Here is a 26,875-nt window from a genome sequence, read left to right as displayed (position 1 = left end):
GCCAGACTGCTTACCCCTTGTACAAGCTGGGATACAGAAACATACCCCTACACAGACAAGCCAAAAATACCAGGGCCTTTGAAGTTTGAGGCACTGCACAAACAAAAGACGGTAAGGGCATGTCTATGTAATTATGAATAAATGCTTTATGAGACGTTCACTGTTGCTTGTGTGCGTGCATCAAACTAAATGTTTCTGGCTAGATATGCATCCATGCATGAGTTTAAAAGGGGTAGAAACGTGACAGTTAGGTAAAACAGATCCTGCCCAAAATTACCCCAACCCCCTTTAAATAGTATCCTGTCATTTGTAACATGTAGTGTGGTGTGTGTGTGGTGTGTGTGTGTGTGTGTGTGTGTGTGTGTGTGTGTGTGGCCTTGAAATTTTAACATGTCTATGTAATTTGAATTAATCTTCATGAGACATGCACTTTTGCTCATGTGCGTGCATCAAGCTATTTGTTTCTGGCTATATATGCTTGCATGCATAATTTTTAAGGGGGTAGAAACGTGACAGTTAGGAAAAACAGATCCTGCCCCAAAATTACCCCAACCCCCTTTAAATATTATACTCAACTCAACTTAACTCAACTTTTTTGTATATAGAGCTTTTCACAATTTTCTTTGTTGCAAAGCAGCTGTACATGAAAACATGTTAACTATAACCAATACGTTAAAAATCATACACGCACTGACAGACACACTAACTAATTGAGATTCGAACCCCTAGACCAACGAACCTCAAGCTTCAGGCAAATCTGCAGCCTTGGGCACCGGGCAAAGACAACGAGGTCGGGCTACTGATGAGACAATAATTCTTGTTTCGGAAAAGTTCATCAAAACAGTTGCCAAACCACAAACCGCTCACCCACTGTACAAGTTTGTGTACAGGTATGTGCTATTTGAATCGAGCAACATTCTTTTGGCATGGGTTCTGTGGTGTAATGGTTAGCACTCCGGGCTTTGAATCCAGCGATCCGAGTTCAAATCTTGGTGGAACCTCTTCGTGGGTCCTGAAGTTTATCAAATGGTTGATTCCAAGAAATCTGTGCGTTCGAATGTATAATGGTTAGCACTTTGAATTCAATCATCTGTACAAGCAGTGAATTGGAGAACCCTACAACTGGAAGGACGTGCTTATGTTGTTTGGGCAAGATTTTGTGCATCAAAGTTTTTCAAAGAACATTTGAATTAAGATCGCTGAAAAACACACCCCTAGACCAACGAGCCAATGGCTCCAGACCAAACTGCAGTCTTGGGCATTGGGCAAAGACAAGAAGGTCAGGGTGTCATCATCAGACAATAAGTTTGGTTTTGGTCAAGTTCATCAATAAATTTGCCAAACCACAGACTGCTTACAACTTGTACAAGCTGGTATTCAGAAACATACCCCTACACCAACAAGCCAAAAATACCAGGGGACTTTTAAGTGTGAGGCCATGCACAAAGAAAAGACGGTAAAGGCACTCAGTGCACAACAAGTTTCGTTTCTTCAAGATATATTCTAACCACAAACTGATGACCTCTTATACAAATTGTTAGACAGCAAACAGAAGCGTATTGGAACATTAAACAGTTGTATTCCATGGTGGTTTAAGCGCTTGTCGCTGAGGGGGTATAGCTCAGTGGTAGAGCATTTGACTGCAGATCAAGAGGACGCTGGTTCAAAGCCGGGTACCCCCTTTCGGGTAAACCTTTGAATTAGATGTTACTGTTAAAACTAGCAGCCGTGATCAACGGGAAACTAAAAAAACATGTACACTGGGATGTGTTTGAATATTAAACGGTTACATTTGATGGAGGTTCAGACGAGGCAGTATAGATCGGTGATAGCTCAGCATGCGTCCCTCGTGGGGAATTAGCTCAAATGGTAGAGCGCTTGCGCAAGCAAGAAGTGGCGGGATTGATGCCCGCATTCTCCAGTGACATGTCTTGTTCTTAGCCTCCGACAGGTAGCTTCACAAGCAGACAAGGGCTTCCGTTTATGGAACTGGAAAAAAGGCTTTAAGGTGAATTGGCAAGTGCACAAAACAGAGAAACCATGAACGTGACACCCTTTTTCAAACTTCAAAACAAGATGGTGCAAGATCTTGATGACACAATGAACATGGACAGAGTGCACCCGAAACGGCAAAGAGCTACATTATCAGAGAGTTGGGCTCGTCCGGGATTTGAACCCAGGACCTCTCGCACCCTAAGCGAGAATCATGCCCCTAGACCAACGAGCCTCGGTCTGCAGAAAAATCTGCAGCCTTGGGCTGCCGGGAAAAGACAAGGAGTTTGGGCTACAGATGAGACAATTATTCTTGTTTTGGACAAGTTCATCAACACAGTTGTGAATCCACAAACCGCTCACGCCCGGTAAAAGTTGGTATGCAGACATGTTTTAATTGAATCAAGCAACGCTTTTTTTTTCATGGGTTCCATGGTGTAATGGTTAGCACTCTGCACTTTGAATCCAGCGATCCGAGTCCAAATCTCGGTGGATTCTAATAATTGTCAGATAGTTGATTGCAGGCTGTAGGGGAAGGTAGGAGCACTTTTAATTCAATCATCTGTATAACCAGTTCACTGAAGTACACTACAAATAGGATGGACGTGAATTTTTTATGTTGTTTGCGCAAGACTTTGTGTTTCGAAGTTTTTCAAAGTACATTTGAATTAAGATCGCTAAAAAACAGACACCAAATCCAATGAGCCAACGGCTCCAGACCAAACTGCAGCCTTGGGCATTGGGAAAAGATAAGGAGGTCAAGGTCCTCATCAAACAATAAGTTTGGTTTTGGACAAGTTCATCAATACAGTTGCCAGACTGCTTACCCCTTGTACAAGCTGGGAGACAGAAACATCCCCTACACCGACAAGCCAAAAATACCAGGGCCTTTGAAGTTCGAGGCACTGCACAAACAAAAGACGGTAAGGGCATGTCTATGTAATTATGAATAAATGCTTTATGAGACGTTCACTGTTGCTTGTGTGCGTGCATCAAACTAAATGTTTCTGGCTAGATATGCATCCATGCATGAGTTTAAAAGGGGTATGTGACTGTAAAAGGTCAATTTTTAAGACGGTTAACAGCTTTTGTAAGACAAACCTACAGCTATGTATCCTAGAAGCACCCCATGTTGGTATATTGCAAACTTCAGGCAATTAAAATGCTTATTTTGCTTACAAATGCACTTTTCACAGAAATACATCTCTGAACAGCATTTTCAGCAAAATTCTGCTTTATTCTTGTACAGAAACCTCGGGGCTTCGAATGCTGGTTCTTCACACCCTCACGCACCACATATTCGAAGCCCGTACCCNCTCGGTGTACGGAAAGTGCTCGAAAAAAAGGGCAGCGAGCAGCTACGAATTTGAATCGGGGTCATTCGAGTCCCGCCGGGGCCGTCGGGGGGTCTCTGATACGATAGCCACCTATGAGAGAAATAGGATATGTTGCAGGTGTCAGAGGCTCCAGTACCGGCCCCCGAGCGGAGGCCCCCAGTAGCCCGAAACCTTTACAGAAATGTTGCAGTCACGTTGCCTCTCGACGAACATACCTAGTACGGCTAGGTCGGGCTATTAAAATTAAGTATTTTTTATTTTTTTCAGACATCTCTCTCCCCTCGCATTGATCTCTATGGGCCATGTGACTGTAAAAGGTCAATTTTTAAGACTGTAAACAGCTTTTGTATGACAAACCTACAGCTATGTATCCTAGAAGCACCCCATATTGGTATATTGCACACTTCAGGCTATTAAAATGCTTATTTTGCTTACAAATGCACTTTTCACAGAAATACATCTCTGAACAGCATTTTCAGCAAAATTCTGCTTTATTCTTGTACAGAAACCTCGGGGCTTCGAATGCTGGTTCTTCACACCCTCACGCACCACATATCCGAAGCCCGTACCCCTCGCTGTACGGAAAGTGCTCGAAAAAAAATCACAAAAAATATTCCAGAAAAATAAACGGCCCACAACGTCCCCAAAACGTGCTATATAGGACATAACGAGGCCGTACCGACTTCAAACTTTGGGAACCGAATGAGGGGGCGAGCGAGCAGCTACGAATTTGAATCGGGGTCATTCGGAGTCCCCGGGGCCGTTCGGGGGTCTCTGTACGATAGGCACCTATGAGAGATAATAGGATAGGTTGCAGGTGTCAGAGGCTCCCGTACACCCGCAAGAGGCCCCAGGAGCCCGAAACTCTACAGAAAGTTGCGTCAGTGGCTCTCGACGATATACCGAAGGGCTAGGTCGGGATATTGAAATTTAAGTATTTTTATTATTTCACTCTCTCTCCCTCGCATTGATCTCTATGGGGACTTGTGCCTGCGAAGGCCTCGTGAGGCAGTTGCTTTCCAGGTGGAAATCTGTCTCCGGAAGCGTCTACGGACGCGGTACTCGATATCCGGCTTGGGAGACCCCCACGGTATACCGTCGGCGAGTAGTTAAGACCCTGTGACCTTTTGACCCCTGTATTCCTAGAGCATACATTCGCAACCTATATGTAGGCATGCTGGTGTCTTTTTGGGCAAAGTGAGAGGTCAATGTGGTCTGAGGCGCGGACCAGACATGACCCAGGGCCCCGATGACGAGACATATAGTGAATTGCAGGTCGTATCAGACCATATCTGTACCCAACCCTAATTGTCCATCAGAGCTTATGAAAACGAATGGGATAAGTTAAGAAGTGTCGGCGGCTCCCGTTCAGACCCCGGGCGCTCGAGGGGCCCCAAACTTTAGATTCTATAGTTGTAGGCCCTTGTTTAACATACCGTGAGGGTGGCTCTCTAGAACCGTGGGAAATGCATTTATAGTGCGGTTTGCAAAGTCTCTCATGCAGGCTTCTTCATTTCATAGCCTGAAAGCCCTCTTGAATGAGCAAACTGAACAAAATTAAGGTTCAATCTTGTTTTCAAGAATAAGATACTTCTGAGGTGGGTCCTCATCAAACAATAAGTTTGGTTTTGGACAAGTTCATCAATACAGTTGCCAGACTGCTTACCCCTTGTACAAGCTGGGATACAGAAACATACCCCTACACAGACAAGCCAAAAATACCAGGGCCTTTGAAGTTTGAGGCACTGCACAAACAAAAGACGGTAAGGGCATGTCTATGTAATTATGAATAAATGCTTTATGAGACGTTCACTGTTGCTTGTGTGCGTGCATCAAACTAAATGTTTCTGGCTAGATATGCATCCATGCATGAGTTTAAAAGGGGTAGAAACGTGACAGTTAGGTAAAACAGATCCTGCCCCAAAATTACCCCAACCCCCTTTAAATAGTATCCTGTCATTTGTAACATGTAGTGTGTGTGTGTGTGTGTGTGTGTGTGTGTGTGTTCATGTTTGTATTTCCCGTTGGGGACCTAAACCTGAATGCACACCAACACATGGGGACTCGTGTCACCGTGGGGACCAAAATTGAGGTCCTCATGGGCAAAAAAGCTAATAAATTGTACAGAACAACATTTTTTGCAAATCTAAAATTGCAAAAAGTGTTCTATGATCTTTAGGTTTATTGGTTGGGTTAGGGATAGGGGATAGAATATACAGTTTGTACAGTATAAAAAACATTACGCCTATGGACTGTCCCCACGGGGATAGTCAACCAAAGCGTGTGTGTGTGTGTGGCCTTGAAATTTTAACATGTCTATGTAATTATGAATTAATGCTTCATGAGACATACACTTTTGCTTATGTGCGTCCATCAAGCTATTTGTTTCTGGCTATACATGGTTCCATGCATAATTTTTAAGGGGATAGAAACGTGACAGTTAGAAAAAACAGATCCTGCCCCAAAATTACCCCAACCCCCTTTAAATATTACACTCAACTCAACTTAACTCAACTTTTTTGTATATAGAGCTTTTCACAATTTTCTTTGTTGCAAAGCAGCTGTACATGAAAACATGTAAACTATAACCAATACGTTAAAAATCATACACGCACTGACAGACACACTAACTAAGTGAGATTCGAACCCCTAGACCAACGAGCCTCAAGCTTCAGGCAAATCTGCAGCCTTGGGCACCGGGCAAAGACAACGAGGTCGGGCTACTGATGAGACAATAATTCTTGTTTCGGAAAAGTTCACCAACACAGTTGCCAAACCACAAAAAGCAACATTCTTTGCGCATGGGTTCCGTGGTGTAATGGTTAGCACTCTGGGCTTTGAATCCAGCGATCTGAGTTCAAATCTCGTTGGAACCTCTTCGTGGGTCCTGACGTTTGTCAAATGGTTAATTCCAAGGGGAATGCAGTAGTCAGCAATAAGAAGAAACCTGTGGGTTCGAATGTATAATGGTTAGCTCTTTGAATTTAATCATATTTATAACCAGTGAATTGAAAAACCCTACAACTGGAAGGACGTGCTTATGTTGTTTGCGCAAGATTTTGAGCATCAAAGTTTTTCAAAGAACATTTGAATTAAGATCGCTGAAAAACACACCCCTAGACCAACGAGCCAATGGCTCCAGACCAAACTGCAGTCTTGGACATTGGGCAAAGACAAGGAGGTCAGGGTGTCATCATCAGACAATAAGTTTGGTTTTGGTCAAGTTCATCAATAAAGTCGCCAAACCACAGACTGCTTACCCCTTGTACAAGCTGGTATTCAGAAACATACCCCTACACCAACAAGCCAAAAATACTAGGGGACTTTTAAGTGTGAGGCCATGCACAAAGAAAAGACGGTAAGGGCACTCAGTGCACAAAAAGTTTCGTTTCTTCAAGATATATTCTAACCACAAACTGATGACCTCTTATACAAATTGTTAGACAGCAAACAGTAGCACTTTACAGCATTCTGAGGACGTTTGTTCTATTTGCATGTTTCTGCGTATTGGAACATTAAACAGTTGTATTCCATGTTGGTTTTAGCACTTCTTGATGAGGGGGTGTAGCTCAGTGGAAGAGCATTTGACTGCAGATCAAGAGGTCCCCGGTTCAAATCCGGGTGCCCCTTTTCGGGTAAACCTTTGAACTAGATGTTACTGTCAATACTAGCAGCCGTGATCAACTGGAAACTAAAAAAACCATGTACGCTGGCATGTGTTTGATTATTAAACATTTACATTTGATGGCGGTTTAGACGAATTAAGCTCAAACGGTAGAGCGCTCGTTTAGCATGCGAGAGGTAGCGGGATCAATGCCCGCATTCTCCAGTGAAGTGTCTTGTACTTAGCCTCCGACAGGTAACTTCACAAGCAGACAAGGGCTTCCGTTATGGAACTGGAAAAAAGGCTTTAAGGTGAATTGGCAAGTGCACAAAACAGATAAACATGAACCCTTTTTCAAACCTCAAAACAAGATGGTGCAAGATTTTGAAGACACAATGAACATGGACAGAATGCACCCGAAACGGCAAAGAGCTACGTTATCAGAGAGTTGGGCTCATCCGGGATTTGAACCCGCGACCTCTCGCACCCTAAGCAAGAATCATGCCCCTAGACCGACGAGCCTCGGTCTGGAGGAAACGTCTTTGGATACAAGTGTTGTCAAAAATAAGTTACTAGGTAGTAGCAAACGGTATGTAATGATTAGCACTTTTTTTAATATATGATTTATTTATTGTGTTTTCAACAAAAAGAACAGACACAGACCCTTATATACATCTGAGTGGGTAATATACAACAGACCAGTGAATGAGGTGAGGTAAGCACTAATAACAGAAAGTGGTGTTACTTAGGACAAGAAGATAAAGTTTATCAATACCCACACAGAATCACAAACCTGGAAACACATTATACCAATGGGGGAAAAGAAAAAAAAAACAGAAAAAAAGAACGCAAAACAGAACGCAAGACACTTAAAAGGCACTAACAAATGAGACATACTGTGTGCTGCTAGAACAGGGAGAGAACGTGAGCCAGCCAGGAGCCACAAGGAGGTGCAATTCAGGGGGCTGTTTAGCCAGTGGGGGGAGCATCCAGCCGGAGGGACCGGACATGCTCTTGAAAGGGTTGCCAAATCTTCACAAATTTTTCATTGGAGCCACGGAGGGAGTGTTTGATTTTCTCTAATTTCATAAAGGATAAGGCATCCCTTATCCAATGGGTGTGGGAGGGGGGAGACGGGTTCTTCCAGTGCATCAGAATGACACGCCTCGCTAATAATGTGAGAAAAGCCACCAGTTCAGTGAAGTAGGATGGCAGTGTGTTGGTGGCGGGCAGGACACCAAACAGGCCTACTAAGGGTGATTGGAGAACTTTGGTAGATGTGATGGCCGAGAGGGAGTCAAATACAGAATTCCAGAACCGAGAGAGAGCGAGGCAGGTCCAAAACATGTGACTAAGGTTAGCTGGTCCTAAGTGACACTTATCGCAATTTGGATCGGTGCCCGGATAAATGCGAGCTAGTTTGCTTTTAGACCAGTGGACTCTATGAATTACTTTGCACTGCAAAACCCCATGCCGGGCGCAAAGAGATGATACATGGACTCATTTCAGAGCGCACTGCCAGACCTCAGGCTCTATCTCTATATTAAGGTCCTCGGACCAAATAGTGCGCAGTTTATCAGAGGACGAGGATTGGTGTGTAAGGAGAGTGTGGTATAGCTCTGAGATGGTACCTTTAAGGTAGGGGTTAATATTTAAAATAGTGTCAATCAGAGTAGAAGGAGGAATAGCAGGGAAGCTGGGGAAGCGATTGCGAGCAAAGTCTCTGACTTGTAAATACCTGAAGAAGTGGGATTTGTGCAATTTGAATACACCCACTAGTTGGTCGAAGGATGCAAATATTCCCTCAATGTAAAGACAGATACAATCCCACGATCCTCCCAGGCTGCGAAAGCCCGATCATTGATAGAGGGAGTAAACAGAGGGTTAGAATGCACAGGGGATAAAAGAGAAATTGACTGTAACCCCAAATGGCGTTTCAATTGAGTCCAGATCTTGAGACAGTTTTTTACTATAATATTACTGGAATAAGATAATGGTGATAATGTCAGGGGGAGGCACAAAAGGGACATTAGAGAGGAGGAGCCACATGAGGCAACCTCAATCTGCAGCCATGGTGGAGGCTGATTGTTAATGTGATACCAGTGTAGTATAGATCGAATATTAGCGGCCCAGTAATAACATAAAAAGTTTGGTAGTGCTAGTCCACCCATTTCTTTGGATTTTTGTAGAGTGTCTTTCCGAATTCTGGGAGGTTTTTGTTCCATATGAACTGAGAGATCAAGCTGTCAAGTGAGTGGAAAAAATGTTTTGGAATAAAGAGGGGTATAGATTGAAAGAGATGGAGGAATTTGGGAAGCACATTCATTTTAATACAGTTTATCCTGCCAACGAGAGATAAAGGTATGAGAGACCAACGGTGGCAGTCCTGAGTCAGTCGAGCAAGCAGAGGGGAGAAATTACATTTGAACAAATCGGAGTAATTTCTGGCCACACAGATGCCTAAATATTTGAAATGACTTAAAGACGTCTTAAATGGCAAGTCTGAAAGGGGATAGGCTGCGGCTGCAGCATTGATGGGCATGAGCTCACTTTTCTGAAGATTTAGTTTGTAACCAGAAATTTGCCCAAATTCCTTCAGCATGGCCAGCACAAGGGGGACCGATCTGTCTGGGTCAGAGATGAACAGTAAGAGGTCATCCGCGTACAGCGAAAGTTTGTGCTCAGCACCTCCCCTCCAGATGCCCCGGAACCAACTAGACCTAAGGGCCACCGCCAGAGGTTCAATGGCGATGGCGAACAATAGCGGGGAAAGTGGACAGCCCTGCCGAGTCCCACGATTGAGGGGGAAATAATCTGAGTAATCATTGTTTGTGAGGACACAGGCTAGGGGGGATGTATATAAGAGCTTTATCCAAGAAATAAATGTGTTGCCAAATCCAAAGCGAATTAGTGCATGGAAAAGATAGGGCCATTCGACACGGTCAAATGCCTTCTCAGCATCCATTGAGATGACTAATTCTGGAGAATCCGAGGATGAGGGTGAGTATATTATATCAAACAGCCGTCTGACGTTGTGAAAGGAGTGTCTATCCTTTATAAACCCTGTTTGGTCTGTGGAAATAATAGTAACCAGAAAAGACTCTAAGCGTTTTGCCAGCATCTTAGCCAATAACTTGACATCTGCGCAGAGCAGAGAGATAGGACGAAAGTTGCTACAGAAGAGGGGATCTTTGTCCTTTTTTCATATAAGAGAAATAGTGGCCTGGCGTAGTGTGGGAGGGAGGATGCCAGACTGTAGCGATTCATTGAACGTGTTTAGCAGAAGTGGAGACAGCTTATCAGCAAATGTTTTTAAAAATTAGGCTGGAAAGCCATCGGGGCCTGTGCATTTCCCACTCTGCATGGACAGCAAAGCTCTTTTGAGTTCGTCCACTGTAAAGGGTTCATCCAGGCCAGAAGATGTTTCAGGGTCAATGGAGGGGATGTTTAAGGACCCAAAAAAGTTTTCAAATTGTGCCTCATCAGACGAGCTCTCAGAAGTATATAACGAACTATAAAAGTTCCCGAATTGGTCATTAATGGTTTGAGGATTGATAGTTGTTCCATTGGTAGTATTAATTTGGGTAATATGCGTTGACAAAGAAGATTGTCGAATTTGGTGAGCGAGTAGTCTACTTGGTTTGTCTCCGAATTCATAATAATTATGCCGTGTTTTTAATAGAGATTTTGTAGACTCATTAGAGGCCAAGATGTCAAATTATGCTTTTTTCATGAGCAGTTCCTTAAAAAGATCTGAGTCAGGTGAGTCTATACATTTTGTTTGTAGTTCTGATATAGCACTGGAGAGACAGGTACCCTTTTCAGCAGCAATCCTTCTATGGTAAGCAGAGTAGGATATTACTTCTCCCCTTAAATAGGCTTTGCATGTCTCCCAGATTGTTGCCTCAGACACAGCCGGATCAACATTAGTGGAAATAAAGAGGTCAATGCGACTGTTGATAGTGTTAACAAAACTGGAATCACGAAGAAGTAGCGAATTAAAGCGCCAGGGGGATCGCGACAGGGATCTACCGGGAAGGCAAATGTCAACTGTGACCGCTGCATGGTCTGAGATTACTATAGGGCTATAGGAGCATGAGCTGACAGAGGAGAGTAATTTGCTGTCAATTAGAAAAAAATAAATTCGGGACAAAGTACTATGAACAGGGGAGAAGAAAGAGAATTGCTTGGCGGTAGGATTGAAAAAACGCCACACATCTGAGACTGCATATTGCTCCATGAACAGCTGAATGACTTTGGATGATTTAGATTGGACACATGGCTTGTTAGACGAGCGGTCAAGAGAGGAATCAAGACAACAGTTAAAGTCACCACCGAGGATGAGCTGGCAGGAATGTAAATCAGGGAGGGAGAAAAAAAAGGTTTTGAAAAAATCTTCATTGTCCCAATTTGGACCATACACATTCGCCAAAGTCAGATTATTGCCCCAAATTTTGCCCGAAATGATAACAAAACGCCCATTGGGGTCTGATATGACCTTGGATACAGAAAGCGGGACTGATTTATGGACAAGAATTGCAACACCACGAACCTTACTTGAAAAGGATGAGTGGTAGAGCTGGCCTACCCACCCTCTACGGAGCTTAAGGTGATCTGATGGCTTGAGATGAGTTTCCTGTAGAAAGGCAATTTTAGTGTTTAGCTGTGTCAGATGGTTAAGCACTGTGTTACGCTTTACAGGAGAATTCAGTCTCTTGACATTCCAACTGGTAAATCTTAAAGCACCCCTAGGTGTCGTCAGGGAATTAGAACTTAACATACAGTGATAATAGGGGGCCTGGGTGGATGTAGTCCCAGTACATCTCTACCCCCATGACCGGCGCCCCCTGCCCACAAGCCATCACCATAATGAAAGAGGGCATGGCGCCTGACCAGACTGAGCATGCAAAGTTGCAGGAGCAGCACACAGGTATGAACAAACAAAGGATAAAAAATAAAATAAAAACACGTGGATCAGACGACAGGACGGGAAACCTAACAGAAAAAACATCAAACATACAAGCAGTGAAGTTGCTGCAGAGGGCAGCAACCCACAACTCTCTGATACATAGATCAGCATATCTTAATACTTCCATAAACCTATCGCTCCATTCCCACAACTTAACGTTAGTAAACCTTAAGAACAAAAGTTCGAGCAAACATTATAACAATCATAGTAGTCACAAATTAAGGCTCAGCTAATGTAATGGCCAGCTGAACATGAGCCTACAGCAGTAATAGCCTTGCAGTCAAACCGTTGCAAAATATACACAGTGGTAATGTTCATCCCTTCCACTTCCAGTTAGTCAGGCTAGTCAGATGTTTAAGAAAAATAAAAGAATAAAATATATATATCCACATATACTCCCGCACACCCATATATACCTGGGACAGAAGAGTGAGTGGCGAGATGAAGAAAAACGTATTATATAATATAAATGTATATATAATAAATCATCTATATATATTATATAAATGGGGGGTGTGGGGTGTAAATATGTTAACATCGGCCAAAACAATAGATACAGCATATTCATAAAATATATATATTAAAAGTACAATAATGAGCCGGAGGGCAGGGCCACATAACTTGGTAAGAATGTTAAACGGATGGGATCAGTTAGCCTATATGGCGAGTTACAGGGGAAGAAAAACAAAGTTTACGGATCGAGACGAAGCAAGAAAAAAAAACTCGCCACGAAGCCATAGAATGCACTGAAAAAATAACAAGAGGATGAAATAACAAGAGTAAGATATGCCAGATCACTTGCTTACGGATTTTTGTGTAAACCCTGGACAAACTTAACCGCCGCTGAAGCAGACAGGAGCCAGGTCTTCTCCCCGTTAGGCATGGTGATGCGCAGCTTCGCTGGGTAAAGGAGAACCGGCTTGTAGCCGCGCTGATACAGTTCGGCCATGGATGTCTTGTACTCGGCGCACTGCTTTAGCACGTCGGGGCTGTAGTCATCGTAGAAGCGGACCTTATGACCTTTGTAGGACAGATCACCTAGTCTGCGAGCCTCGCGGATCACCAAGTCTTTAGTTTGGAAGCGATGAAAGCGCAGGATGACTGGCCGTGGTCTGCCTCCCGGCGCAGGCTTTGGTGCGAGGCTCCGGTGCGCCCGGTCCAGCTCAGGGGGTGAAGTGAGGGTCTCCGTACCGAGGACATCAACGAGGAACTGAGAGAAGAAAGCCGATGGGCGAGGGCCCTCGATCGATTCAGGCAGGCCGATGATGCGGATGTTTTGGCGCCTGCTGCGCCCCTCTAAGGTCCGCCACTTTGACTGCGAGAGCCTTATTGTCTCCCTGCATCGCGGCGCAGGCAGTCTCAAGTTGTTGAAGCCGCTGGTCAATCTCGGTGGCGTTAACCTCCAGAGAGCTGACCCGCTGTTCGTGGTCCGTCACAGTGGAGTGGATGTTATCCAGCGTAGATGTCAGCGAGTCGAAGGATGACTTGAAATCAGCCGCCAGAGCCGCCCTGTGCTCCTCCAGTAACATGCTAATCTCGGACAAAGTTATGCTAGCAGCCGGCAAAGTTTCTTTTTCAGCGGTTTTTCCTTTAGACTTGGACATTGCTAAGTAGTCAGTGCAGCTCTATAAGCATGTTATCAACAGTTTGGGGGAAAAAATACTGAAAAATTCGAGGTTTAAAAGGGTAATTAAAAGTGCGTTAGTGAGAGCAAATTGAGTGTCTACCCTGTGCGTCTCATACCGGAAGTCTCTGATTAGCACTTTAAATAGCAATTCACATTTAGAGTAGATTGCACTTTTAATGGTCTGAATCCAGAAACAATTAGCAGTCTGGATTTTAAATCCAACAATCTGAGCTCAAATCTTGGTGGAACCTCTTTGTGGTGACAAATGTTGTTTAGTTAGCAGCAAATGGGAGGAGAATGCCAGTGAGTTCAAGGGTGTAATGGTTAGCACTTTAAATTCAGCTGTTTGTATAGGCATTAACTTCCATGTTATGATATGAATGTGGTTTTGTGGTTTATGTGGTTTATTGCACACAAGTATTTGTCCAGGAGGGTTGAACCACTGGAGTCACATATGGACTATTTCAAGGATGTCTTTACTAACTTTCTGCACTTTAAGTGTATGTTGCATAAAGACTAAAACCATTCTAAAACTAAAAAAGTAAGTTAAAAACAATAAAATATAAGTTAAAAAAATAAGTACGGCTATAAAATTTTACATGATGTGGCAATTAATTAATCTAATTAATCGCAAATTAATCACACATCACATTTGAGGCCAAAATATAATTTAAAGCCATTATAAGACAATACAGAAAGTAGCTTCAGATGTTCATAAGCTAAAACGGCCATAATTTTGTTTTTTAAAAGCTGAATTATTATTTGTATATAATTAAAGACCAAAACAGTTTGGTTACCAACATTCTTAAGAAATATCTTCCTTATGCCCAAAGAAATAATTCAGGTTTGAAACGACATGAGAGTAAGATGATATAGTACAATGTCTTTAATGGGAAAACACAGTCTTATATCCACAAGCAAGTATTCCACAGGCAAGCGAGACATATGATCCTCGGGAGAATTATGTACGAAGTCCTCAGAAATAGTCAAAGATCCACAAGCAAATACTCAACATGGAAGACGGGTAAATAAGGAATCAACTGGGTATGGAACTAGCAAGATAAACTGACAACTAGACCAGACATTAAACAAAGGGCAAGTGGGAGTTTTTGTATAGTCCGGGTGATGAGTGTCAGATGCGAACGTGATTAGAAGGCTGGTGAGCGGGAGTGTGTGAAACCAGAGAAGAGCGCTGGCGCAGGGGGCATGACCGGCTGAGGCAGGGGCGTCACACCCGTGGGGGATAAACAACCACACTTTTCCCGGTGAGAGGGTTCAACACCCGCACTTTTTCTGCAGTTTTGCACAAACGCCTTACAGCAGTCGCTCCTCCGTTTCTCTGGCCGCTCTGTGTCTGCGCTCGCTGCGGCTGCCTTCTCTCCCCTCCCTCTCAAACTGACACCGGCGTTGAGTGTGACCAGGTGATGATTGGCTGTTCTGCCTTAAGTCCCGCCTCTCTTGGTGTGTTAGATTTAGCGGGAACTTATGGTTATGGTTATTTACATCTCCCTTTTCCAGGTACTTTGAATGAGTGTTTATGCTTTCGAGGTTTTTAAATAAGCTCGATATGTGTTTGGGAAGATGTTCTGTTTATGTTTTGTTGACATGTCGAGTGTTTTCTGTATTATATTTCGTTTTTTAGACTAATGCTAATTGCTAATTGGGATATTGTTCAGCAGCTAGCTAAATTCGGTTATGTATGTGGCATGCAATGTATAAAGTAACTGTGATGAAGAAGGCAGGGAATTGACAAGGAGGAGGGACAAATTGTCATTGTTAAGCAGTGTATTTATGGGTTTATTGCCAGTGCAATTGATTTTGATATTTTGAGCATTGTTTGTTGATTAGCTGAATACTTTTGTGGATACTTACCTGTTGTGTTTGATTGTACCTGTTGAGGAGAAAAAAGTGAGAAATGATCATTGTTTGCATACCTGTTGAAGAACTATGAAAGAAAAGTGTACATTATTTTAATGTTTCAAAACAGTAAATTGTTACATTATTTATACCAAGGCGCAATTATTTTCAAGGCGCAAGTAAGCAAAATTTAGCAGTCACAGTCCTGTCAGACCCATGTCACTATCAAGCTTACCACCGAGTGTGTTTTTTTACTTTTCTAGTATCACTCATTTAAATGGGAAGCTTTTTATATCTTGTATGTTATACCTTTTGTACGCTTCTGTCATTGTATTCATCGTTTTTATTGTTAACAAACAAACCACATCCATCCCCCGCACTTTTGAAAAGCTTGCTATGCTCCTGGGCTGAGGCGTAGTGATTGTTACAATAAGCATCATTTTCTTTTGGGGGAGGGGCAAACTATCACCAATTTATTAGTATTGTTATTAAGTTTTTTTATTTTAAGACTGTTAAAATTCTTGAAGAATTAGAAACTACCAGTAGGTGGCAGTAAATGTCATTAATTTATTGGATTCACTGAATTCATCCAGGAATGCAGTAAATGACTCTTTATGAATAAGCCACTGAATAGTTGATTCACCCAATTGATTCACTCAAGATACATATTCATTTAGAAACGAAACCACACTGTGTTCCTCGGAGACGCGCAACAAGAAGAAAACAGGCAATAATAAGAAAAACAAGAAGAAAATAAAACAGACAATACTGTCTATAAAATATATCGTAATATTAATTTCATATTTACTTAACTGTATAAAATTAACATGACATTTGCACTCGACAAAACCTCATTCAGGGTCATTTTTGGCCAGATAGTCTATCTTTCAAGTGCAGGTGGTAGATCCTTTTCCTATCTAGCGCCTAAACTTTGGAATAGTCTTCCCTGCACTGTCCGGGAGGCAGACACACTCTGTCAGTTTAAATCTAGATTAAAGACGCATCTTTTTAATCTTGCATACACTACTCTTCCATAATATAAATCCTCTGAGGGCTTAGGCTGCATTAGTTAGATCAACCGGAACCAAAAACACAACTGATGTACTTGTTGCATCAACGAGTGCAGAACAGTACTCTACTCTCAGCCAGTCTTGTCTCATTGTTCCAAGGTTACCACAGCGAGCAGGATGCAGTTCATGGCCTGACCTGATGGTAGAGCGGAGAATGGGAAGTGGGGACCTGACAAGAGCTGAGATGATAGAGCTGGATAAAGAAGGACGCGGTCTCTTGACATGTCTTCACCACAAAATTTCAAATGCTATTAGATTATTAATGATAATCTTAAACTATAATTTATTTTATTATTAAGTTTATTTATTTTATTTAGCCTTGTTGTGCAAGCTCTCTGGAGCTTGTGCAGAGGCAGCAGCTTTTGCCAGAGGGGAACTGGAATCCCCTGGTTGGGCCTGGGTTCTCCTGAGGTTTTTTTTCTCGATTAGAGTTTTGGGTTCCTCACCACCGCTTGCATACTGTTTTTGCACTATTTGCCTGGCGGGGGGGGCTGCTTTAGAATTTTAAAGTTTTACTTAATTAATATTGCATATAGGAATTTATAGTCTGTTATATTTGACCTGTGCTTCTCTCTCCTTTATCTTAAATGTGTGCTCTCACTGAGCGTGTGTGTGTGTGCGTACTTACATGTGTGTGTGTGCGTGCGCATCCGTGTGTGTGTGTGTGTGTGTGTGTGTGTGTCTCTATGTCTATGACTGTTAGTACGTGTGCATATTGTGTGTGTGTGGAGTGTTTTGTATGTGGGTATGTCTGTCTTCTGTGTTCAACTTTTTCTTTTTCTTGTTTTTGCAGGTACAACTTTAATTGTTTTGCTTATAGTCAATATGTCTTATGTACAGCTGCTTTGTAACAATGAAAATTGTAAAAAGCGCTATATAAATAAAGTTGAGTTGAGTTGAGTTTCATTTTAGGTTCTTTCTGACAGAATTCTGTATGTTATATCACACAGTACGTTGTTGCCAACATCATATTTGTCACCAATCAACTGTATGAAATGAAAGATGACCTACTTATGTCTGGGGCGGGTGCATACATTTTCCATGACTCGTTAATTATAATTGAAAATCAATAAATGAAAACCAAGCCCTGCCCTACATGTTCTCTCATTCAAACCTCATCAAAACTATCTTAATTTTTGTAACAATGACAAACAAAGGTCCTACGGTTGTGGAACGACTTCAGAATGAGTAATTCATGTCATAAACTCATTAAAAAACGTCAAAATCAATAAGTAATAGGCTATTTTCTACCCTGGTTTTGAGGCCGGCTCAGGAAATGCTGGGTTTTCATGGGCGGGCCGCATTGAAGACTTGGAAGCAAACACCCACTGCTATGATTGGATAACAGTTCCAAAAGACAGCAGTGTGCCATCTGATGTACATTTCCATGTCTGTTTGACAAGCTACGTGCTTAGTTGGAGTCTTCTGTAAACTTGGTTAGACACGAAGGTTACACATTATCAGGACGTATAAAGCGATCTCTAACAAAGCAATAGTGACCCATCGTACATACTGTATACTGCAAATTGTTTATATATTTTATAAAAAAACAAAAATATCAAAATCTTCAACTGACCATTTGTTAAGACCTAAGGGCCGAGGCTTTCTGATCTAAGACCAAACAAAAAGCATAAAAGCGCTTATTAATAATGAACATGGCAACACTGCAAACGAGCGTTGTGTGATGCAGCCTTCCGAGCATAAACACAACACAGTGCGTATCAGCAGTTTGGTTTAAACAGATGGACAAAACGAATCTTTAGCCCAAAAATATGTCGCTATGGTTACCAGTTTGTCAATCATCACAAATGCAGGAGTGTGTACTATGTGTACATGGCTTAAGTCATTCGCAAACCAGTGGGCGGGGCTAGAGAAGTACAGTAGTCGCTGATATTCTTCTGTGGACGCGGTGTTCAATCTATCAATGTGATTCCAGGACCTGCCGTTCACTGGGCCTGGTCTCAATAAAAGTTGTCAGTAACAAGGACGTCTTCAGTTCTGACACTTACAGGATGTTTGTTTGAATACGATGAGCTTTTATATGTGACCCTGGACAACAAAACCAGTCCTATGGGTCAATTTTTCGAAATTTAGATTTTTACATAATCTGAAAGCTGAATAAATAAACTTTCTATAGATATACGAGTTGTTAGAATAGGACAATATCTGGCTGAGATACAACCGTTTAAAACTCTGGAATCTGAGAGCGCAAAAAAATCAAAATATTGAGAAAATTGCCTTTGAAGTTGTTAATCAGGGGCACTGTGGCAGACCATCCACTCACAAAAATAAAGTTTTTATATATTTAAGGTAGGAAATTTACAAAATATCTTCATGGAACATGATCTTTACTTAATATCCTAATGATTTTTGGCATAAAAGAAAAATCGATAATTTTGACCCACACAATGTATTTTTGTCTTTTACTAAAAATGTTCCCGTGTTACTTAAGACTGGTTTTGTGATCCAGGGTCACATATAACAAAAGCTATGGTTAAAATTGATTTCTTAATTTATGACACCTTTAAAGGGGTGGTGCAACAGTGTTTCATGCATTCTGACTTCGTTACAATGTTAAACATGATGGCTTCTCATGATAAACATGGTCAACTTGTCAAAAAACGAGTTGGACGTATCACATAGTATTTTTGTGCTCGAACCACCCCCTAGGTTTCGTAAAGTTTTTTTTCGAACATGAAATGACCTTACGTTACAACTTTTATTATTCCCTTATAGGATCATTATAATATAAATATATGTAATATAATTCTATATAAACAGTGGATATAACTCTGGATTTGGAGATCGTTTTAAACTGATAGATGGAGAGGTCTCTTCGCTAAAAGATGCCGGTTATGTAAATAATCGTACAGCAGTATCTGTCTTTTATAAATTTGATCAAACTAAATACTCTTCAAAGACACGAAGTATGCAATACTACTTTATAGGTACTCAATATTAATATGAGATTGGCAGGAACTGCACGTGTTACCTCCGCTTTAAAGTCGGCATGAAACGTTAGTAACAATTGCATTTTTTTCTGTATCGTGATGTATATCCGAAAAAAACGGCTTCTGAAATGAGAGGAAATGTAGGGGAGGACTTGATTTCCCACATCGAGAACCGATTTGATCGTTGGAAGATGTGCATTTACAAACAAAATGGAGGCAGATTTGAACGTGAGTTTGCAGTAAATTGTGTGGGATTATTTCCCACCTGCCCTCACGACATTCCTAGTGACCAGAAGTAATTAGAAGTCGTTTCGCGGGGAAGAGGTCAACGTTTTTCATTAAAGATTAATAGGGCACACACATTTTTACAAAAATAGAGTGCACAGATAAGTCAGTTATAAAAACCCTACAATGTTCCATAAAAAATATGATTTTTTCAATTTAGATTTTGTGCCTAATTACTCAAAGTAAAGGGAGATTAAATAATCAAGCTGTTTTCAAAGTGCCATTCCCATAATAATCTTTATGCCAAATCTTAAGAATAAAAAAACAAATGTCTTGCATAAATAAACAGACATTCTTCTCTGATAACAATTTATTGATTTATTTCAGCATACAGTGACATGTGACAGTGTTTAGGGAATCTCTTAGTCAGCATGAAACTGACTCAATCAGATGATGTTCAGATGTTTTTGTTTTTCTGAGTGAGTGGTGAATCAGGGCATGTCCTCTCAGACTCTGGGAGTTAGCAGATGTGATCTGTGGGAACATTTGCCAGTGAGTATTATTATGGGGATAGATGATAGATAGATAGATAGATAGATAGATAGATAGATAGATAGATAGATAGATAGATAGATAGATAGATAGATAGATAGATAGATAGATAGATAGATAGATAGATAGATAGATAGATAGATAGATAGATAGATAGATAGATAGATAGATAGATAGATAGACACATGTTGAAATGGTGCTGTCTAGATTTAACACCTTTTAATGGAATCGAATCCCAACGCCTCGGAATCAGTTCTTTTTGGAATTATTTCGCAGCCCTACAGTTCACTGTCAATATTACATTTTATAAAATAAACCAATACAATAATTAATAAGGAATAACCAAGAACAATTAGTTAAAAATTCATACCTTGACTAAAACATAATCTCCAGGTGTAATGGCATCTTTCTGAGGTTTGCCTGGTTGAACAGGCAAATCTGCTTTAGGAAAAATCACTTTCACATTTCCATCACTACGACCACAAAGTTCCTCTGAAGATCTTTTACTTTCCTGTAAAATAATAAAATATGACAATAAGAAAGACCAAATCACATGTAATAACACCACTGTTATTTGTGTGATCTTGTTGTTCCAGTAAAAATGTCTAAACATCAATAAAACAAGTAAACCTGCATAAGATTAAAAATACATGTCTTTAGAGTATGTGTTATTTTTTCCCCTAGAGAAAGACTAAAGAAATATAAATGTATATAAATCTAAAAACTATGCCATCATGCCGAATGCTGTTGTACTCACTCCCTCCACCAACACAAGCTCTGTGCTGCCGACCAGAGACATGTTAACTTTAGCTGCCTCTTTTCTAAAAACAGAGATGAGCTCCTCCAATCGACGCTGTTTCACCAGTGCAGGAACGTTGTCTTGCAGACGGTGATATGCATGGGTTTTCTAGAGTAAACAGTTTTTTACCATGACAATTAAAAAAGAGATAAATAGCAGAAACTTATTTAAAATGCACATAAACCTCAAACGGAAATAAAATCAGGAACATCGAACCTTCCTCATGCTGTAGGCGAAGAGAAAGCCCACGTTATAGCCCACCTCCCTGAGGAGAGAGAGTGTCTGCTGATGATCTTCTTCAGTCTCTCCACAAAAGCCCGAGATAAAATCACTGCTCAAACTCACCCCTGAAATATGATAGAAAAAAGCTTTTTAATCCAATTTCACAGCTGTGTATTTACTTTGTCAAATTTGTCAGATATTAATGAAAACATTTTTTACACGCATTACCCCATTGTTTCCTTACTAGTAAGGTCACTAAGCCAGTGTCTTTCAATCGATTTTTTTCAATTACAGGTAATTTGCTGACTGTAATTCATGACTCCTCCGCTAATTGAACATTATTTTAACGGTATATGCATATTTTGAAGACATTTCATTTATTTAGATTCTCTAATAGAAACTATTAACACATTCTTATCTCTTCTCTTCCGTTGCTCGGTAATCAGATCAAGTTTAGTGTATAGTTTGACAAGCTACCTGGTATTAGTTTGCGAATGTTTTCCACAAGCTCAAGATATGCCTCTCGGGTGTAGCTGAGAAATTAAGGAGACAGATAAAAGAAATTATAACCACATAATTGTTAATATGTCCATTATTAGGTCCAATCTTCAACTCAACAAGCTCTCACCCACGTCTCATAGCATGAAGAACCCGGTTGCTGCCGCTCTGTGCTGGCAGATGAATCTGTTTGCAGATGTTCTTTCTTTCCTGAATTAACTTTAACACCTGGAGGGATTTAAAGCCAACACTGAAGCAAACACTCACAGGGAGTGAATGTGACCCTGGACAACAAAAGGATCAATTTTTCGAAATAAAGCTGAATAAATAAGCTTTCCATTGATGTACGGTTTGTTAGGATCGAACAATATTTGGGCGAGATACCGCGATTTAAAACTGGAATCTGAGGGTGCGAAAAAATCGAAATATTGAGAAAATCACCTTTTAAATTGTTAATCAGAGGCGCTGTAGCAGGCCATTGCTAAGAAGGAACAGGTTTGTTTTAACGCTCACTGCTGTAATGACATTGTGGAGACTAGATGAACCCGAAAGCTGAAATTCTAAGTGTGACGAGGGAGGCGTGACGAGAGCCGTGGGAGGAAGAAGCGAGGCCGGGACACGATTGATAATGAGTGTCAGCTGGGCGTCATTCCGGCCTCGTATCTCTCACGGAGGAGAGCGGAAGCATAAAAGGGCGAACGGCAGGAGAATACGGCGAGAGAGGACCGGGCCCGGACATTAGTTAAGTTTTGTTTAAATTTGTTTATGTTCGTGTTGCCGGCAGTCGTCCGCGAGGGGCTGCCGGCTTGTTACTTTTGTGTTTATGTTTGTGTGGCCGGTGTCGTGCCGAAAACACACTCCCTGCCAGATTATGCACCCCCCTCCCCACAATGGTTAGGGTGAGGATTAGGATTGGGTGTGGGTGTGGGGAGGGGTTAGAATTAGCCAATCGGACAGCGTGTTATTGAAGGGGGTGCATAATCTGACGGGGAGTGTGTTTTCGGCACAACACCGGCCGTGTTGACCGTTTTTACTGCTGGATTATTGTTTATTTATTATGATTAAAGTCTTTTGATTGTTCGCCGGTTCCCGCCTCCTTTCTTAGTCGGTAGTCCCCAATGAGCGGGCAGCAGTGAGTGATGTTTGTAGGTGTGTTTCTGACCATTTTTGTTTGCGATTTTTCAGCATCCACAAACAAAAATAAAGATTTGATATATTTACGCTAGGAAATATCTTCATGGAACATGATCTTTCCTTAATATCCTAATGATTTTTGGCATAAAAGAAAAATAGGTAATTTTCACCCATACAATGTATTTTTGGCTGGTTTCGTGTCCAGGGTCACAACTATGTTTTTATTTATAAATGTATTAATAATACGCAAAGACTCCAAGGTAAATGCATTTGATGGGTTACAGAAGACATTTTTTGATAAATGATTAAAGCGCTTTCCATGGCCTAAAGCTATACGCTCTGCTATATACACTGCTATATACACTGTTCTGTTGCTTAATCTACCACTTTAAATATGAGCAAACGTTAAATTGTACACAAAACCAAAGCAAGTTTAACATCTAAGAAGAGTTCTCAAAAAAACATTCTAATATGATCTACCACGAAGCTCGGGTATTTTCCACTACACCCACCTCATCGGGGAAGTCTTTGGGATGTGGTGAGGTGAAGCGTATCCTCATATCAGGATCGATGAGGGATACTTTGTCCAGCAGGTCTGCAAAGCGAAGACCTCCTTGTCTTGTGCGGTAAACGGTCTTGAAGCCTCGGCTGAGCTGAGGGTTGACCTCAGAACTGCTGAACTGCTCCTCAGCCAGGTCCCTATAGCTGTTCACATTCTGGCCCAGCAGGGTGACCTCCTTCACTCCCTACACACAAAAACACATCTCATGACCCTAAATGCACACATGGACCTTACTTGCAGGTTTATTATATAGAAAATGTATTTGTTGTATTTAAAACGTAGAGCTCTACCTGATCTGAAAGCATGCGGACCTCCTCCAGAATGGAAGACACCGGTCTGCTTCTCTCTCGGCCGCGAGTGAAAGGTACGATACAGTAACTGCACATGTTATCACAGCCACGCATGATGGACCTGCAAAACAATCAACATCTGTTTCAGTTTTATTGCTGTATATTACATTTACCTAAATGTCAGAAGAGGAAATGCAAAACAAACTTAAAGGATATTGAGCGATACAAAGTAGAGTCCAGATGGAAGTCTAGTTGAGTCATTCAACAGATAAAAGTTTTTTTGACAGACACAAAAGTATTGTTTCATTGGGAAGATCTAGCAGCATAAAGAATTGAGGTGATTCGTTGGATGTGAGTCTTTGATCTATTTCTTTCTCTTCATATACAGATGGATTCCTTTGTGATGCTTATATTACCAAACAGACAGCATAGAGACGGCAGACCATCATATTATAATACAGTTTTTCAACATTATGGTATTGCATCCCAATCTAGTTAATTTGGTTGAAAATGTAATAAACAAAAATCTTTATATATTAAACAATGCAATGTGAGCATGATATGTTTTTTTAATACTGGAATATAGAAAAGAGCTGTAATAGAGTCATTCACAAAGGAAAATTTCATTGCTCTGAAGTTTTTAGAAGAGTTTATGAAGTTCTCAGTTTTATGAAGGTCTTCCATTTGCTTTCTAATTAATTTAACTCATGTCTAGGAGAAACAAATGTGATATTAAGGAGGTTATTTTTCTTTATAAAGAGATTCTTTAATTTTTTCATGGGGAATTTTGCTACATAAAATAATGTTATGATCGAAACGTCCACTTTTATTAGAACCTTTAAACTTAATCTAGTCTTTGCTATAAGGTCCTTTAATCAGCGGTGCAAAAAAGATCAGAGCATCACTTACACAAAAGCACTGTGTCCCTGTGGAGTCCGATGGACAGGCATGACATCAGCGTACGTCTCTTCTAATGATAACAGCACATTGCTGGCCCTCTGGCCATCATGAGCAAGACAAAGCAACCGGGGCAAATCTCTGTAGGCGTCAGGCCCGGCGACAACATCCACCAACCTCTCCCGCTCCAGCAATTCAGTCTTCAGTCGCTCTGCCATGCAGCCTACAGCAGGACACAGGTATGTTCACACTGCTTTTCTTCGGTGCCCAAAACAAATAAAGAGGAATTGTTAAAACAGTTACCTAAAACACCTATTTTTAATGGAGGTTCATGTTTTGGACGTCTCTTCTTTAAGGCAGTGAGCTGTTTGAGTCTGTTCCAGATTGTCTGCTCTGCCTTTTCTCTGTAGAAAGGGACATATTTGGTTAAAGTGTGGCACTTTTCACAAAATACTGTACACTTAGGGGTCATGACGTTTTTAAAAAGAATGAATCACATAACTAAAATTGAGCTGTATTTACAGCCCTTACAGTTACTCGGTCAGTTACTTATTTTTTGTAAACATTTTATCTACGCTAATTTAACATGTGGTGCTAGAAAATTACAAAATATAGATCAGGATATTAAAATGTATCCATGTCAGAAATTCTGTTAACAGGACTGCAAAAATTGCAAACTGAAGAAAAGACTGCTCGTTATATTTTGTTTGACCTCCTGAGGTTGGTGATCAATAATACGTTAGTAACTTTTAATAATAGTTTTTAAAGAATTTTGTGCTCTTCCATATTTAATTCAATCTAAAATGATCTCTTTAGCGCTTTCATAAATTTCCACGGTTGTGAAGCAGCTTTACTATGCATTTTAGCAGTAGATAGAAAACTGAAATTAGAAAATAAGAATATTAATAAGAATAAGAAATTAAACAGAAAGACATAAAAATAGAAATAAAAGACCACAAAAAGAAGCAATAGATAAAGACGTTATAAAACTGAAATAAATGACTTTAAAAAGTAGTACTAAGATACATGGCATATAGGCTACAATAAACAATCATTGATTAAATAAGCAACATTCATTACCTGATGGAACAAGTGACGAGAAGCACCACATCTGCCTAAAGTAAAATATCAGATGTTAAGCGTTATATTCTGACATTATAAATACAATTTTAAAAACATACAAAAATGTATGTTGATCTAGAGAGAGAGAGAGAGAAATCATGTTACTACAGTAATAATCGTATAACTATACTACTTTAGTAATTTACCCCAAATTTAACTCTGATCATTGTGGTAAAACTATGGTCATACAAATAGCCATCAATTAGCTAAATCCATGGTTACTACTATTTTACACAACTAATGTATGTCGTGTTTGGGACACTATAACAAATAATTTTACAGTGTTATCAGTGAACTTTAGGGAACATTAGTAAATGCATTACCTAACAATGAACAATATAGTTTTTGAGCATATACATCTTTGTTAATGTTAGTTAACGTAAATACATTAGTTTGTGTCAGTTCATGGTACATTACTAATGCTAACCGTTAAAACATTTGATTTTAAAAATCTATTAATATATACTGAAATTGAACGCGAACTAAGATTAATAAAATAAATGCGGTATAAGTATTGATCATCGTTAGTCCATGTAAGCTTCTGCATTCATTAAATGTTAGCAAATACGAAAATAACAGTCCTCTGGTACCTCTGTTAGCTGACGGGTTCTTGAATATCCTGCTTTCTGGAGAATGGAGCAGGCTATTTCAGTGTCGTTGACATTCATCTGACAGCCATACGTTTCAAAATACACTGCAAGACATTTGACATGTCAACACGTAACGTTAAACTGATTTACAAATCCATGAAATGTATTGTTAATATTCAGACCTTTCCGTGAATGTGTTGAGCTTGTATATTGGGGAATATAGTGCTCCTCATATTCCTCATGCAACTCGTCTGAACTCTTGTTTGAGGTCTTGATGAAGTCTTGAAGACTCGGACCAGATGCCAGTTTACGGTTTAACTCCGTCGCTCTGCTGTGATCTTTAGTATGAGATCCTGAACAGTAATATCTGCGATATCTGTCTTTGTGGATAAATGGAGAAATACATTTTCTCATGACAAACCCCAAGAGTCCGAGGCTGCTATTGCCCTTCATATCCCTTACTGACTGATGCTCGTGTTTGTCAGAAAAGCAGAATACTTCAGGTTATGAAAAAAATACGTGCATGATATTTGACGATAGGCATAAACTAGTTAACATGTTGTGACCGGTAACGTAA

At 40.7% G+C, this 26,875-nt stretch overlaps 1 protein-coding gene and 3 non-coding genes across 5 annotated transcripts; 2 read left to right on the top strand and 2 right to left on the bottom strand.

The window, feature by feature from the left end:
* The first annotated feature begins 1,610 nt into the window (after positions 1–1,610).
* Positions 1,611–1,682, top strand: trnac-gca (transfer RNA cysteine (anticodon GCA)). Its single transcript has one exon. It is a non-coding gene; the product is annotated as a tRNA-Cys (tRNA).
* Positions 1,683–2,155: 473 nt separating this feature from the next.
* On the bottom strand, positions 2,156–2,227 carry trnap-agg (transfer RNA proline (anticodon AGG)). The gene has a single exon. It is a non-coding gene; the product is annotated as a tRNA-Pro (tRNA).
* Positions 2,228–6,887: 4,660 nt separating this feature from the next.
* Positions 6,888–6,959, top strand: trnac-gca (transfer RNA cysteine (anticodon GCA)). The gene has a single exon. It is a non-coding gene; the product is annotated as a tRNA-Cys (tRNA).
* Positions 6,960–14,401: 7,442 nt separating this feature from the next.
* On the bottom strand, positions 14,402–26,869 carry cdk5rap1 (CDK5 regulatory subunit associated protein 1). 2 transcript variants are annotated; one of them, XM_057328672.1, is made up of 13 exons: positions 26,481–26,869; positions 26,299–26,402; positions 25,667–25,701; positions 24,890–24,990; positions 24,599–24,809; positions 23,690–23,810; positions 23,350–23,583; positions 21,834–21,931; positions 21,683–21,738; positions 21,200–21,330; positions 20,942–21,091; positions 20,555–20,695; positions 14,402–15,420 (listed from the first exon to the last, which is right to left on the bottom strand). In XM_057328672.1, exons 1-13 carry the CDS (start codon positions 26,749–26,751, stop codon positions 15,319–15,321), a joined length of 1,755 nt encoding a protein of 584 aa, XP_057184655.1. In that variant the 5' UTR covers positions 26,752–26,869; the 3' UTR covers positions 14,402–15,318. The 2 variants fall into 2 exon arrangements, with proteins under 2 accessions (XP_057184655.1, XP_057184654.1); XM_057328671.1 differs by lacking the exon at positions 14,402–15,420 and adding an exon at positions 19,970–20,166.
* Between the last annotated feature and the right edge of the window lie 6 nt (positions 26,870–26,875).

The sequence above is a fragment of the Triplophysa rosa genome, unplaced genomic scaffold, assembly GCF_024868665.1.
Source record: "Triplophysa rosa unplaced genomic scaffold, Trosa_1v2 scaffold65_ERROPOS2149155, whole genome shotgun sequence".
In the NCBI taxonomy this organism is placed as follows: domain Eukaryota; kingdom Metazoa; phylum Chordata; class Actinopteri; order Cypriniformes; family Nemacheilidae; genus Triplophysa; species Triplophysa rosa.
This window is presented reverse-complemented; position numbering and strand designations above follow the sequence as displayed.

Bases quoted from the DNA above. Each gene is read 5' to 3' on its own strand.
- cdk5rap1 (XM_057328671.1), bottom strand. From the start codon at position 26,751: ATGAAGGGCAATAGCAGCCTCGGACTCTTGGGGTTTGTCATGAGAAAA. The intron at 24,991-25,666 runs GTAATGAATGTT...CCCTTTCTACAG, and splicing joins CTCGTCACTTGTTCCATCAG to AGAAAAGGCAGAGCAGACAA. The intron at 20,696-20,941 runs GTGAGTACAACA...ATTATTTTACAG, and splicing joins AGCTTGTGTTGGTGGAGGGA to GAAAGTAAAAGATCTTCAGA.